Here is a 14,516-nt window from a genome sequence, read left to right as displayed (position 1 = left end):
CTTGCACTCCAAATCTATTCTCACTTGAAATTTTGAGCTGGGAACAATAGAATTCCTATCTACATTGGGATATCGATAGAAACTTTCACCCCGGAAAAACTTCAACCGGGGTTCTAAGAGGGGTTAATAATTTTAAATTTTTGAAAATCAGCAGCACGACATATTCTCTAGTTTCCTTTTTCATGGAAAGGATCAATGTCTCTTCTACATTATGGACAAAACATTTTATAAAAAGGGGTTTCCCCTGCAAAATTTTAAGTGCACTAAGTTACTTCCGGAACGTAGAGTTTTAACATGGGACTTAAGTCTTAGGACCCTAGGGTCTCAATCAAGAGCTCAAAACTGCTCCAATAAGGCTGAGAATATAGCTTAGAAGCCATTTACTGAACTCCCTCCAAAATCTAAATATCCAAATGAAATAAAGTAGGAGTACTAAAATAACAACTCTCATCCGAACTTTAAAATTTTGAAAAACGTTAAAATAAACTAAATTATCAATATATTTTGAACATAGAAAAGAAAACCCTGTGCGGTAACCAACAGACAAGCAGAGTCCACGCCGGGGGGGGGGGGCACTCAAAGTAAATGACCTACCAGACGTTCGGCCCTTAAGGGTAGGTTTTTCATAGTTCAGCTAGTGCACTGTAAGGGTAGGAAATTACAAAACTGCAGATAAAAGGCCAATTTTTTGGTAAAATTGACACAAAATTGGTCGATTTTGGAGGAAAAATTCCACATTTTCTTGGAAAATTGCAAAAATTTTCGCCCTTACGGGCAAGAAATTTTGAAAAAGTGCACTGTAAGGGTATGATTTTTCATGGAAATTCACTGCACTGTAAGGGTCCGATTTTAGAAGCCAAATTTTGGGCCGAACGTATGGTCGTTTTCAGATCAAGTGCCCCCCCCCGGGAGTCCACGCCATCGGGTATCAGATATGGCTCCTTCACTTTTTTTCAAATAAAATGATATTTGTAAACTATCACGGTTCATACTTTCGATAGCTTTGTTTCTGGGCTGTTTTCATGTCTAGGTATATTACAGGGTCAACATCAAAATTTTCTTCCGTTCGCAAAAACCATAGGTGCACCTCCTCAGTCACTATATTTTTGGTTCCATCGCATCTTTCGCGAATGTACCAAATGAAGTAAGAAAGTAATTCTTACCACAGAGAAGGTCCAACATTGTCCCATCACTCCTTGATTCTTAACAGGAGTCACATAACCTTTACTTCGCCAATCAACACTATCAGGGAGTCTATAATCACCTTGCTGCAAGAAGGAAGTTGCTTTGGATGTTCTGTTTTCTACCCTGAGACCATTCGTCAAATATCTAAAAAGGGTAAAAAGTAATCTTATACTCAGAGCCACTTGCACTACTTTTTGATTTTACTGGTGGGCGTGATACAATCATGAGTGATATCAGAATATACCTTTTCGACCGTAATCGGTCAGGTGCGTGCTACTTTATTATTTAATTATCCCCCTAAACTCGATCCAATCCTTTTTTACATGTTTTTCTATTGTCCATAGGTGTGAAAAAACTCCCCGGGGGAGAAGGGTGAAAAGTAATCTCGTACCCAGAGTCGCTTGCACCACCTTTTGATTTTACTGATGGACGTGATACAATCGTAAGCGCTATCAGAATTATTAGAAAGTGAGCTATGGGACTTTAGTACTGTCAGGTGCCTAATTACTGGCAACTGGAAATACATAAGGTAATCCAGAGACTAAAACCTGGCTATTTAGAGTAAGAAAAGACACTCTTCCTTTGACAACTGAACATTCTTTCAAAATAAACAGGGGGGGGTCCTAGTAATGGCAGGGGGTAGAAAAATCGAAAATTAACAAGCAAGGTTGTGGGGAACTTCGTTTATAAGGCATCTGAGAGTAAAGAGTAACTTTGTACGTTTTAACAGAAATATTTTGACTTTTATTCCGAAATCCAAGTAAAGGTGGTTTTAGACCATGCCGGACTTATCAGAGGAAGGGATTTGTAATTGTAATTTCATTGCCTTTTAACGAGCATTGCACTCCTTCACAGGTTTCCGACATGCTTCCTCTATTGTTTTAAATCCACCAGTGTGCAAGGGCAATTTAGTTAGAAAGTTAACCTGAACTCAAGGTTGGTGTAATCTCCGAAATGGTTGATTTTCAATTTCATGTGTTTGTTTTGAGCATTGAATTCATTGATGTATTGAACATTATCTTTCCAAATAGCATAACGAACTCTTTCTTCGTCCAAATCTTTGTAAGCTTTCTTATGTGTTACTCTCCATACATGCCATTCATTATCCGTAACTTGAGGGTTTTTCTCGATGGTATAACCAACGCAAACGCCAATAAGGCAAAGAAGAGCTAGAAGTTTCAGCTGAAAGAAATTGTGAGAGATACAATTTCGATAAACTGCCCGATGTCAGCAAAACCTCGAGTCTTGATTAAGATCGAATCTTTATATGTCAAAATTACGTCATAACTCATATTATTCTTTCTATTGTAACTTGACTCTGTCTTGCGATGTTTAGTAACAGACCTTAAAGTTCCAAGTCCAAAAATCTTCAATTAAATATGTCAAAAGTTCGAAGAGAACAAACTTGGTAGGGATTGAGATTTTCTCCCCGTCAGGACCACTGCGCTTTGATAACATACTGGCTTTTGATTGGTTAAAAATGAACGTTGTTGCGTCTAGCCAACAGCCATTATGGCGCGCAATCAATCTTGATGATGAGGGAAGATTACCCCCAGGGACTCTCCCGTACAGTTTCCACTCCTAGGAACTTTGCCCCCGGAAAAAGGCCATCCTCCCAGAAATCAGTCCTGGGATTACCATGACTTATTTGTATAATACATCAATAGTATATATACGTACCATTTCTATCTGCTTAAAAAAACTCCGATAAAAAAGTACTATCTCTTCTCATAACATATGAGACTAATAGTAGGTTCAAATGACAAGGAGAGGAGGCAGTAAGTCATGTGCTGTGTGTTATTTGATACCATAATCCTTATGTTTTCTGATGATCCTTGCAAGAATCAAGTATAAATCAAGATTTATCAGATTATTCTAGGCATCTAGCCACAGTGAAGGAGAAAGCCTTTCCCTTCTCTGAAAGTAGAAGGGCACTAAAACACCTAACTCCGCCAAAACACGAGAAAAAGGTGCCAAATTTAAGCTTTGGAACCCAAAAGGATAATAATATTCAATCAGCTCAGACGAAAACCTCGTTCCCTGCTGTGTATTATCAGCTTTTTTATGCTTACTATTGATAGCGCTAGATAATACCATCAGCCTACACTAGGGTATTCTCTGGCATCCATAAATAATGTGAATAAAGCCTGGAATTTACGGGGCGGGACAAGGTTGATCGGACAGATCAAGAAATATTGGATCGACCCCCTCCCCTCGCGCCCTACCGTGAGTATCACAGCGCGAATAAATTTTCTCTTTGAAAACTTGGCCTCTGATACTCAGGGTACTCGCACCCTGCGCAGCCAACCGTGTGTGCGTAATTGAAGCATGCAAACAGGGCTGCCTGCCACGCCACACTAAATCCGATTATTCCAAATCGTTATCTTGCTAAAGTGGGGCTAAAGCTCTAAATGAAAGGTCTGGAAAATTGGCCTGCTCATTCTTTTTCTTTAGAGTTTGAGCTTTTATAGCGTGGGCGGCGGCCGCCAATCCGCCAATCCGCCATCGAAATATCAGATAATCCGAATCGGGTTTATTTTCGCGCGCACGCTAAAATAGTACTTTCACTTTTCTGTTCTCTTTTTTCCTCCATGATGGCATGGACCAAAGTCAAGTTAGCGACACATTCAGCGACACATTCAGGGACACTTTCGCTTTCAGCGACACTTTCAGCGACACATTCGAATTCTTTTGTATTTTTAATGCTGAAGGAGAGGATTCCTATTCTGGAAATTGGTATTCCTATCAAGCCTCATCTGTTAGCTATAAATTACACCAAAAATAAAGTTCTAAAAGCGTTTCCTCTTTTCAGGACACGTTCGAATAGATGCGTCATTGGAAATCTCGGAATACTCATTTTGGATATTATGGCCTGATTTCGCACCAAAACAATGGATTCCTATTCTGGAAATTGGTATTCCTATCAAGCCTCATCTGTTAGCTATAAATTACACCAAAAATGAAGTTCTAAAAGCGTTTCCTCTTTTCAGGACACGTTCGAATAGATGCCTCATTGGAAATCTCGGAATACTCATTTTGGGCATTATGGCCTGATTTCGCACCAAAACAATAGATTCCTATCCTGGAAACTTCTATTCCTATCAAGCCTCATCTGTTAGCTATAAATTACACCAAAAATGAAGTTCTAAAAGCGTTTCCTCTTTTCAGGACACGTTCGAATAGATGCTTCATTGGAAATCTCGGAATACTCATTTTGGGCATTATGGCCTGATTTCGCACCAAAACAATGGATTCCTATCCTGGAAACTTCTATTCCTATCAAGCCTCATCTGTTAGCTATAAATTACACCAAAAATAAAGTTCTAAAAGCGTTTCCTCTTTTCAGGACACGTTCGAATAGATGCGTCTTTGGAAATCTCGGAATACTCATTTTGGATATTATGGCCTGATTTCGCACCAAAACAATGGATTCCTATTCTGGAAATTGGTATTCCTATCAAGCCTCATCTGTTAGCTATAAATTACACCAAAAATGAAGTTCTAAAAGCGTTTCCTCTTTTCAGGACACGTTCGAATAGATGCCTCATTGGAAATCTCGGAATACTCATTTTGGGCATTATGGCCTGATTTTGCACCAAAACAATAGATTCCTATCCTGGAAACTTCTATTCCTATCAAGCCTCATCTGTTAGCTATAAATTACACCAAAAATGAAGTTCTAAAAGCGTTTCCTCTTTTCAGGACACGTTCGAATAGATGCCTCATTGGAAATCTCGGAATACTCATTTTGGGCATTATGGCCTGATTTCGCACCAAAACAATGGATTCCTATCCTGGAAACTTCTATTCCTATCAAGCCTCATCTGTTAGCTATAAATTACACTAAAAATGAAGATCTAAAAGCGTTTCCTCTTTTCAGGACACGTTCGAATAGATGCCTCATTGGAAATCTCGGAATACTCATTTTGGGCATTATGGCCTGATTTCGCACCAAAACAATGGATTCCTATCCTGGAAACTTCTATTCCTATCAAGCCTCATCTGTTAGCTATAAATTACACCAAAAATGAAGTTCTAAAAGCGTTTCCTCTTTTCAGGACACGTTCGAATAGATGCCTCATTGGAAATCTCGGAATACTCATTTTGGGCATTATGGCCTAATTTCGCACCAAAAGAATGGATTCCTATCCTGGAAACTTGTATTCCTATCAAGCCTCATCTATTATCTACAAATTACACCAAAAATGAAGTTCTAAAAGCGTTTCCTCTTTTCAGGACACGTTCAAATAGATGCCTCATTGGAAATCTTGGAATACTCATTTTGGGCATTATGGCCTTATTTGGCACCAAAACAATGGATTCCTATCCTGGAAACTTCTATTCCTATCAAGTTTTATTTATTAACTACAAATTGCATCAAAAATGAAGATTTTTTTATAATATCCTCATTTTCTTTTATTTTCTTAGGGATTTGCCGGGGGTTTTGCAGCGTCGTACTTATGTCAAATCACTTTCTAATTTCTTATTGACGGTAGTAATAGGCCCCAGCGCACGGTTTCACGGTATCTGGGATAAGGCTTTTTTAAACACGGGATGACGGTATTCGCGGGAAAAATTATTATTACGCGATGACGAGATTTCAGATGACTCACGGTGACGGTTAATGTCAGATTTTTGTTTCGGGCCTGGGATAGGATATTTTTGTTCAAAATGCTAGAGGCCATGAAAAAGACAAAGCTAGCCACAATATAAGGTTGCAAAAGTTAAACAAAAAGTGCAAGATAAGCGCGTGAAAGATGCTTTAAACCAAAGAAAGAGCTACGAAAAGAAACTTGGAATTTGCATTTTCAAGTTGCGATAATATTAGTCACAATATCGGTGTTTTCGAAAAAGATCACGGGATGACGGGATCCCCTCGAAAAATTTACGGGATGGCGGGATGGCAGGATTCCAGATTACCGGACCGTACGCCCCCCATCTAGACTTAGAATTGTTCTAGCTTCTTCTCAAGCTGTTATGCACCCTGGCAATCCCCGTAGCCTCTTTTGTCAAAATACACATTGAGGGGTCTTAAATACCGTCATACCGACAAAATTTCGGGTCAAATACCGTAATACCGTCGGTGAAGGAAGCCTAATACCGGTACCGATATTATATTTATGTTTTTTTCGAAAATAATCAATTTTCAGTTATCAAATTTTGTGTAGTAACAAATTAGAAACTGTACAAACAAGTCTTGTACTTTATGAGGCCCCCCAGTCAACCCTCAATTCAGGTATTCACGCACAAAACTATTTTCACGTTCACGCAGTCACACCAATTTTGCTTTTACATCTTTGGTTAAACGATTGTGACCTTATTGGGCTAAATTTAACCTTTTTATGGTCTCTTTTAAACAGATTGACCTATTCTTATACCAAACATTTTCGCCAATATATAAAGTTTTTTGCTAGTTTTGTGACCTTATTCTCGATATCGTCGACTTTTTAAAGCCTCTTTTACAGCTATTTGAGCTTTCATGAAGCAATATTTTAGGTCTGCCGCACCAAACTTACTTACTTGTTACGGGAGGCAAATGGAAAATTAAGCCTTTCCCCCAATAATTTCTTCCTCGCAGACCCGTAAGATGTCTTTTATATTGAGAATTAATTTAAAATCGAGGTTTGGGCCAATCATGGTCTGGGAAGCCGTAGACTTCAACACAGGCTTCGTAGAGGTGGTGCTGTGGCACAAGTAAAGGACACAAATTCTAAAGTCTACACCCCCCCTATCGGAGCAAAGAAAATAACTGGAAAATAAGAACGCAAACATTTTTCGACAATTTTCGCTCTCCTTTGTTATTGAAAAACGGCCTTAATATACTATTGTTAGCCAAGTATGCCTTGTTTGGTCACACAATTTTGATTTTATTTAACAGTGACCATTTGTTGGCAAAAAGAAAAATATGGTACAGCGATCGACGTACCTGCCATACCCGGTGCGGCGTTCCAAGAGTTTCACCTAAGAAAAAAATTAAAATTTAGAATGCCTAGATTGACTAAAAAGGCATCATGTACATCATGATGTGAATTATTTTTTAATCGTTCGATGCTGCACAAGATGTTTTTAGAACTACGTACTCTTACTAATTATTGAATGAGTAAATACCACATTTACTGTCTTTAAGTTACTACAGTATCAATGTATTGTATTGTAGTAGCAATATAAGTGAATACGGAGAGACGTCCATATCATTTAGTGCTGACGGAGAAAATTTTATCTAGACTCCTTCGTTGGATGCAGTATTTGTATCACAAAAGTTGTCATTAAAAAAATGCGCCCGCAGAAAAATAATGAAAATATTTGTTTAGATATCGTAAAGTTTTGTCGCTTATTTTGAATAACCTCACCATGACAATAAGTCAATAGGACATCCAAGATTGTGCGAGTTAAGCGAGCAAGAAGATTTTACTGGTTAAAATAGCGGGATAGACTTTTCTGCGTGAAACTCGTGAAGAAACTAAAAAAGGTAAATAATTTTACCGAAATACCGTTTTTTTATTGATAAAAAATCGAAATACCGACAAAAAAACAGGCAATTTACCGATACCGGTAGAAATACCGTAATCCCGTCGTTTTTTTCTCGTAATACCGATTTACCGGGGGTATAAAAAGGCCCAATACCGTCATACCGTAAAAGTGAACCCCCCCCTAGTCAAGAGATAAACCAGCTCAATTCATCATCTGCTAAGTAAAAAAATAAATAAATTACTTACTCATCCGTCCCGGGCGTCCCGGGTAAACATGATATCCAAGTTTGGGCTAATTGAGGAAGACATTGTTGAAGAGTTGTGTTTGGAAAACTTTAATCACTGAAAAAAATTGTTTGTTCATGCAATGACAAAAAGTTCTCGTATTTGCAATAAGAAAATAGGACAACTTCTAGTGCAATCTCGTATCAAGAGCAACTTAAACCACTTTTTGATTTTACTTGGTCGTGGTACATCAAAATCTAAGCGAACTTTAGAGAACTTTTATAACATCTAGAAAAAAGTCAAATATAAGTTTCTAGCTGATTTTCCAGTGGGTACTGAGTACCTGATCGATTCTGTGATAAGATTTTTTTCCTGGTCGGAGATTGAACCCGAATCTCCTCAAAAGGTAACTTAACATTAGACTACCAGGAAATCCCGTTGCGTAACAAGTATATGGATCAAATCCTTAAATATGGATCTAGAAAATTTTAAACATATAGGATCACTTCATGCCGCATCCATGTGCTGTCGGTCTATAAAAATGAAGTCAATATATATAAAATAAATATAGTCCTACCAATGAAGTCAAAATTAGTATGAACGCTCTCTTTTCCTGTTTCAAGTGCTAAAAGTTGGCATCACCTTCAACTGTCCAACTGAAACTACTCACTTTCAGGAACTATGTATTGCTATTGCCGTTGGAAAGAGCATGAGACATCGGCCGAACATCAACAAATGTCATATAGGAAAAGTAACGAAACGCCAACTTAAAATTGGTGTAATTTAGAATTTATAGCAAAAATGAGGAATTTTCGGCGCAAAGAAACTTTACAAGATTGGGCGGATTTATTGGCAAAAACCCATCAGATTGAAATTCTTCCGCCATCCCTAACAATTCTAATTCTCGCCAAATTTAAATTTTCTCAAATTTTGCTTGATTTTCCACTACTATTTAGGTCATAAAAAGGGGGTATTTTAAACATTTTCACATTAATTTTTCCCACCATCCACAAAATTAAATTAATTAAAAAATTAATTTAAAATTAATTTTCTGGCGATCCGCCAAATTAAATTCCCGCAAAAATTTCTTCCTTTAAAGTATTTCGATTTTTTTCAACGCGACATCTATCCAAACGTGTTCTGAAAAAAGGAAACGGTTTTAGAACTTCATTTTTGGTATAATTTGTAGCTATTAGATAAGACTTGATAGGAATAGAAGTTTCCAGGATAGGAATCTATTGTTTTGGTGCGAAATTAGGCCATAATGCCCAAAATGAGTATTCCGAGATTTCCAATGAGGCATCTATTCGAACGTGTCCTGAAAAGAGGAAACGCTTTTAGAACTTCATTTTTGGTGTAATTTATAGCTAACAGATAAGGCTTGATAGGAATAGAAGTTTCCAGGATAGGAATCTATTGTTTTGGTGCAAAATCAGGCCATAATGCCCAAAATGAGTATTCCGAGATTTCCAATGAAGCATCTATTCGAACGTGTCCTGAAAAGAGGAAACGCTTTTAGAACTTCATTTTTGGTGTAATTTATAGCTAATAGATGAGGCTTGATAGGAATAGAAGTTTCCAGGATAGGAATCCATTGTTTTGGTGCGAAATCAGGCCATAATAATGCCCAAAATGAGTATTCCGAGATTTCCAATGAGGCATCTATTCGAACGTGTCCTGAAAAGAGGAAACGCTTTTAGAACTTCATTTTGGTGTAATTTATAGCTAATAGATGAGGCTTGATAGGAATAGAAGTTTCCAGGATAGGAATCCATTGTTTTGGTGCGAAATCAGGCCATAATGCCCAAAATGAGTATTCCGAGATTTCCAATGAGGCATCTATTCGAACGTGTCCTGAAAAGAGGAAACGCTTTTAGAACTTCATTTTTGGTGTAATTTATAGCTAACAGATGAGGCTTGATAGGAATAGAAGTTTCCAGGATAGGAATCCATTGTTTTGGTGCAAAATCAGGCCATAATGCCCAAAATGAGTATTCCGAGATTTCCAATGATGCATCTATTCGAACGTGTCCTGAAAAAAGGAAACGCTTTTTGAACTTTATTTTTGGTGTAATTCATAGCTAACAGATGAGGCTTGATAGGAATACAAGTTTCCAGGATAGGAATCCATTGTTTTGGTGCGAAATCAGGCCATAATGCCCAAAATGAGTATTCCGAGATTTCCAATGAGGCATCTATTCGAACGTGTCCTGAAAAGAGGAAACGCTTTTCTTCATTTTTGGTGTAATTTATAGCTAACAAATGAGGCTTGATAGGAATACAAGTTTCCAGGATAGGAATCCATTGTTTTGGTGCAAAATCAGGCCATAATGCCCAAAATGAGTATTCCGAGATTTCCAATGAGGCATCTATTCGAACGTGTCCTGAAAAGAGGAAACGCTTTTAGAACTTTATTTTTGGTGTAATTTATAGCTAACAGATGAGGCTTGATAGGAATAGAAGTTTCCAGGATAGGAATCCATTGTTTTGGTGCGAAATCAGGCCATAATGCCCAAAATGAGTATTCCGAGATTTCCAATGAGGCATCTATTCGAACGTGTCCTGAAAAGAAGAAACGCTTTTAGAACTTCATTTTTGGTGTAATTTATAGCTAACAGATGAGGCTTGATAGGAATAGAAGTTTCCAGGATAGGAATCTATTGTTTTGGTGCGAAATCAGGCCATAATGCCCAAAATGAGTATTCCGAGATTTCCAATGAGGCATCTATTCGAACGTGTCCTGAAAAGAGGAAACGCTTTTAGAACTTCATTTTTGGTGTAATTTATAGCTAACAGATGGGGCTTGATAGGAATACCAATTTCCAGAATAGGAATCCTCTCCTTCAGCCTGAAAAATACAAAAGAACTCGAATGTGTCGCTGAAAGTGTCGCTGAAAGCGAAAGTGTCGCTGAATGTGTCGCTGAATGTGTCGCTAACTTGACTTTGGTATGGCATGGATGGCTGTGTGAGGGGACTTTCTGAAATTCCTTTTTGACATTCTACTGTATGCAAAAGGATTTGGGTGTTGTGTCATTTTGTTTAAAGTAAGATACTTTTTATATATATATATTCCTAGCAGCTAACTTTATTTCTAGGTTTTCAAATCAGTTTGGCAAGTTGCATGGAGTATCACGGGGGGGGGGTCAATACCGTAAACTTGGTCTAATGTCGACACCCCTCCTCCTCTAATTCTGACACCCTTTTTATCAGCTGAAATTTATAGAAAGGTTGAAACTGTTTTTCTTTGTTTAGTGGTCAGAGAGGAATAATCCTTTTTCAATCAGTGATTCAAGCTTTCATATTATTATTTATTCCTTTCTCTAAACTAAGGGGCGACGTCCATATTCAAAGTCGCCACGCGTAACGGGAAAAGACCGTTAGTGGGTAGGTATATCGGAATGTTGAGAGTAAGCTGTGGCATTGATGACCAAAATGAAACTTCACTAAAAATTCCAAGGAAAAAATCAAAAATCGATTATCGTAGCGCTCACTTCTTCGCTTTTTCCTTTAGCATGCTATCCAAAATCCTTTCCCTGAGCAATTTAGGGGTGGTTTCAGAGTATAACATTCTTGCTTTGGGAGTTTTAAAAACAAAGGCCGTTTAAAAATTGTGATGGAATTCGGCCGTTGTAAACCTCTGAAAATGGCGACCTTTGTAGCGGGCCGTTTGTTTTGATTTTAGCGGGAATGAAAGCTTCGATAAAATTTTGGTCAAATCATGAAGACCGTTAAGGTGGTGGGTAGGTATGTTTTGAAAGTAACGGTCTTTTCCCGTTACGCGTGGCGACTTTGAATATGGACGTCGCCCCTAAACCAGACGATGTCAATCGAACAAATCGAACGCCGAATCAATTGAACGCAATTGAACACAATCGAATAATTGCGATTCGATTGTCGAACGCAATAGAATAGCAATCGAATATTACCCAGGATTTGCCGTTCGATTGCTTCGATTACGTTCGATTGTATTCGATTATGTTTGAGTACGTTCGATTGAAATGATTTAGATTTTATTCGCTTTCGTACGATACTTAATAAGCGCTCGGCCGCCCACGCTGAAAAGCTCTAACAGAGTGATCCAATTTAATTTAATTGCAATCAAACTCATCGAACATAATCGTAATCGAACCAATGGAACATAGTCAACTATTAATCGAACCCATCTAACCCTTACTCGAAAGCAATCGAACACAATCGAATATTACCCAGGAATCGGTCGTTCGATTGAGATTCGATTACGTTCGACAATCGAATCGCAATTATTCGATCGCGTTCGATTACGCCAGTTTGCAGAGTGTGGCACGTTTGCTCGAGATCTTGAGTGCACAACTCGGAAAAAGTCGAGTGCAGGTGCAAAAATTTGAGGTTTACAGGTGCAAGTTCAGACGAGTTTTTAACCTCGAGTGCAGAGTTCAGCTATTTTTTCCTCAAGTGCAGGTAATTTTAGCAATTTTTTGCCTTTTTGGGTGAATTTCCGAGGTATAGGTGTACTTTTTCCGGACCAAAATTCATCAGGTGCGTTTTTCCAGTGCGGAATTTGGTTATTCCGAATTTTTCCTCGAGTGCAGCCTTGCCATACTCTGCAAACTGGCAATTACGTTCGATTGGTTCGATTGTGATTTTTGTTCGAAGTTGTTCGATTGACACTGTCTGGTCTAAAGAAGGGTGTCCTAATTAGACGAGGGATGTCGATATTAGACCAACTTACAGTACACGACATAGCCTGGATATCCAAGCTCAAAATCTTAGAAAAAACAAAATTTACCTCAACATACAAAATTCTAAAATTATGAGCTTGGTGCAGGTAGGTTAGTCTGACACAGAATGTTATAAACAGTCTGTGTGTGAACCCTTGTCAACAGACTTTCTGAACTTTGGAAACCCAGGCAAACACACATAATTAACTTACCATAAAAACTCTTTAACAAGCTTTAAAGACTTTCAAAACTACTAAAAACCACATCAAAACATCAGCCACATGTATTTAGACATCCAGCGCCAACAGCCATTTCGTTTCTAAATGAATCTATGTTTTCATTTTCATTTGTTTTCCTTTTTTCTGCAGAGTCAGCTTTTTCCATAAATTATGCGCTCATCGAAATTATCAAATGCGCGCGAAAGTACTGCTAAGTAATACGCCCAGAGCTGGCCAATCAGGCCGAACCTGCATTGCAGGGAAAAATCTTCCTGCAGGCGAGTTACCTGCACCAAGCGTTAAACAAGCAGCAAAAATATCATAAACTAGACTGTGAAAAAAGTTTAACGCTTGGATTTCCAGGCTACACACGACAGTACCATAGGATCATCTAATCTCGACATACGTCTTCCAATCTCGACATAGCTGTAGGCTGGTCTTCGAAATAAAAAATCAAACATAAACAAATACATACCAAAGTTATCAATCAATCACTAGTACTCTCTCTCATATAATATGAGAAATGTGAACTGTTATTACTTATATTTGAAAAGAACACTTTAACGATGTAGTAATCACTAAAAAACTAATTAGCATGCTTTCAACGAAGATGCCCAAATCACAACAACATTTTGCACGCGAGGAATTTTTTAGTAGACCTTTTTACCGTGAACCGAAAATAATTAAAAGAACCCAGTTTCCTCACCAATATATACAAACACCGCCTAGAGCGTGTGCTTGCAATAAATAATAAGGAAATGGAAACCAGGTCAACTAAGCGCGCAAATTATTTTTATCACGTGACTTGAAGCGTAATAAAGTTGTAAAATTTTAATGATGGACACGAGAAAGTTACGAGGAAGTTTGCATGCTTTTCGTGTGTTGTGTAAAACTGCTTAAAATTTGGCTGTTTTTTTAATTGAAAGAATTGCAATGTTTACTGAACTTCTAGTTTGATGGATGAACTTGTTAGATAAGAATGATACCAAGAATTTCATTCAAGGTTTGGTTTGATTATTTTACAGATCCGGTGTCGAGATTGGAAGACGTATGTCGAGATTAGACCAACTTAGGGTATAGACCTAACTATTCATATCAAAATTACGGGAAACGCATATTTGGACTTTGTACCCTTGCTGCACGCAAGCACTTAAGCTAAAGTCCTTCAATAAAGGAAGACAAAAATCAAAAACCGGGTTTGAACAACAAAACCTGGCCCACCTTACGTGCGTTTGGTTTGGGAACGGGAAACGCAAACGCGAACTACCGATGTCTAAACTTTTCAATATATCTCCAGAACTAATAGATTTTTTGAAATTCTGTAAAAAGGTCCAAGTTCCTGAATAGTTTAAGTATGTTCTGTGAAAAAAATCATAACCATCAGTGACATATTCATTCATCTATTTAAGATTGAAGACAAAAATTTGCAAAGAAAAAGAAACCTTGAGCACAAAAAATACTTTTTTAAACACTTTTCTCCACCGACAGTCTAAACTTAAACTCCTATATCAGGATTAGAAACTAGGCTAGTCTTACCCCTTTTTTGTTTCCCTTTACAACGATACAATGCTGACAAGTTGACACAACACATGTACATGTACATTGACAAGTAATCCCTGAGAGTAAGTTTTTATAGAAATCTGCAACAAAAACGAAAGTGGCCTCTTCTACTGATTGCTTCCCAGCTGTTTATCAAATTTCCACCAATGAGGTTGCCGCA

General features: G+C 37.9%; 1 protein-coding gene across 1 annotated transcript in view; it reads right to left on the bottom strand.

Moving 5' to 3' along the window:
• LOC136819047 (procathepsin L-like) overlaps positions 1 to 14,516 on the bottom strand; it is a 28,755-nt gene that overhangs the window by 2,701 nt on the left and 11,538 nt on the right. Inside the window, exons 2-3 of the mRNA XM_067075212.1 lie at positions 2,111 to 2,367; positions 1,164 to 1,329 (exon numbers count right to left, since the gene is read on the bottom strand). Coding sequence (XP_066931313.1) covers positions 1,164 to 1,329; positions 2,111 to 2,160 — 216 coding nt within the window. The 5' untranslated portion in view covers positions 2,161 to 2,367. The remainder of the gene's footprint in view (positions 1 to 1,163; positions 1,330 to 2,110; positions 2,368 to 14,516) is intronic.

This window comes from Clytia hemisphaerica, unplaced genomic scaffold (assembly GCF_902728285.1).
Source record: "Clytia hemisphaerica strain Z4C2 unplaced genomic scaffold, Clytia hemisphaerica genome assembly, whole genome shotgun sequence".
In the NCBI taxonomy this organism is placed as follows: Eukaryota; Metazoa; Cnidaria; class Hydrozoa; order Leptothecata; family Clytiidae; genus Clytia; species Clytia hemisphaerica.
The sequence above is the reverse complement of the archived record's forward strand: the minus strand, read 5'-3'. Positions and strand labels throughout refer to the sequence as shown.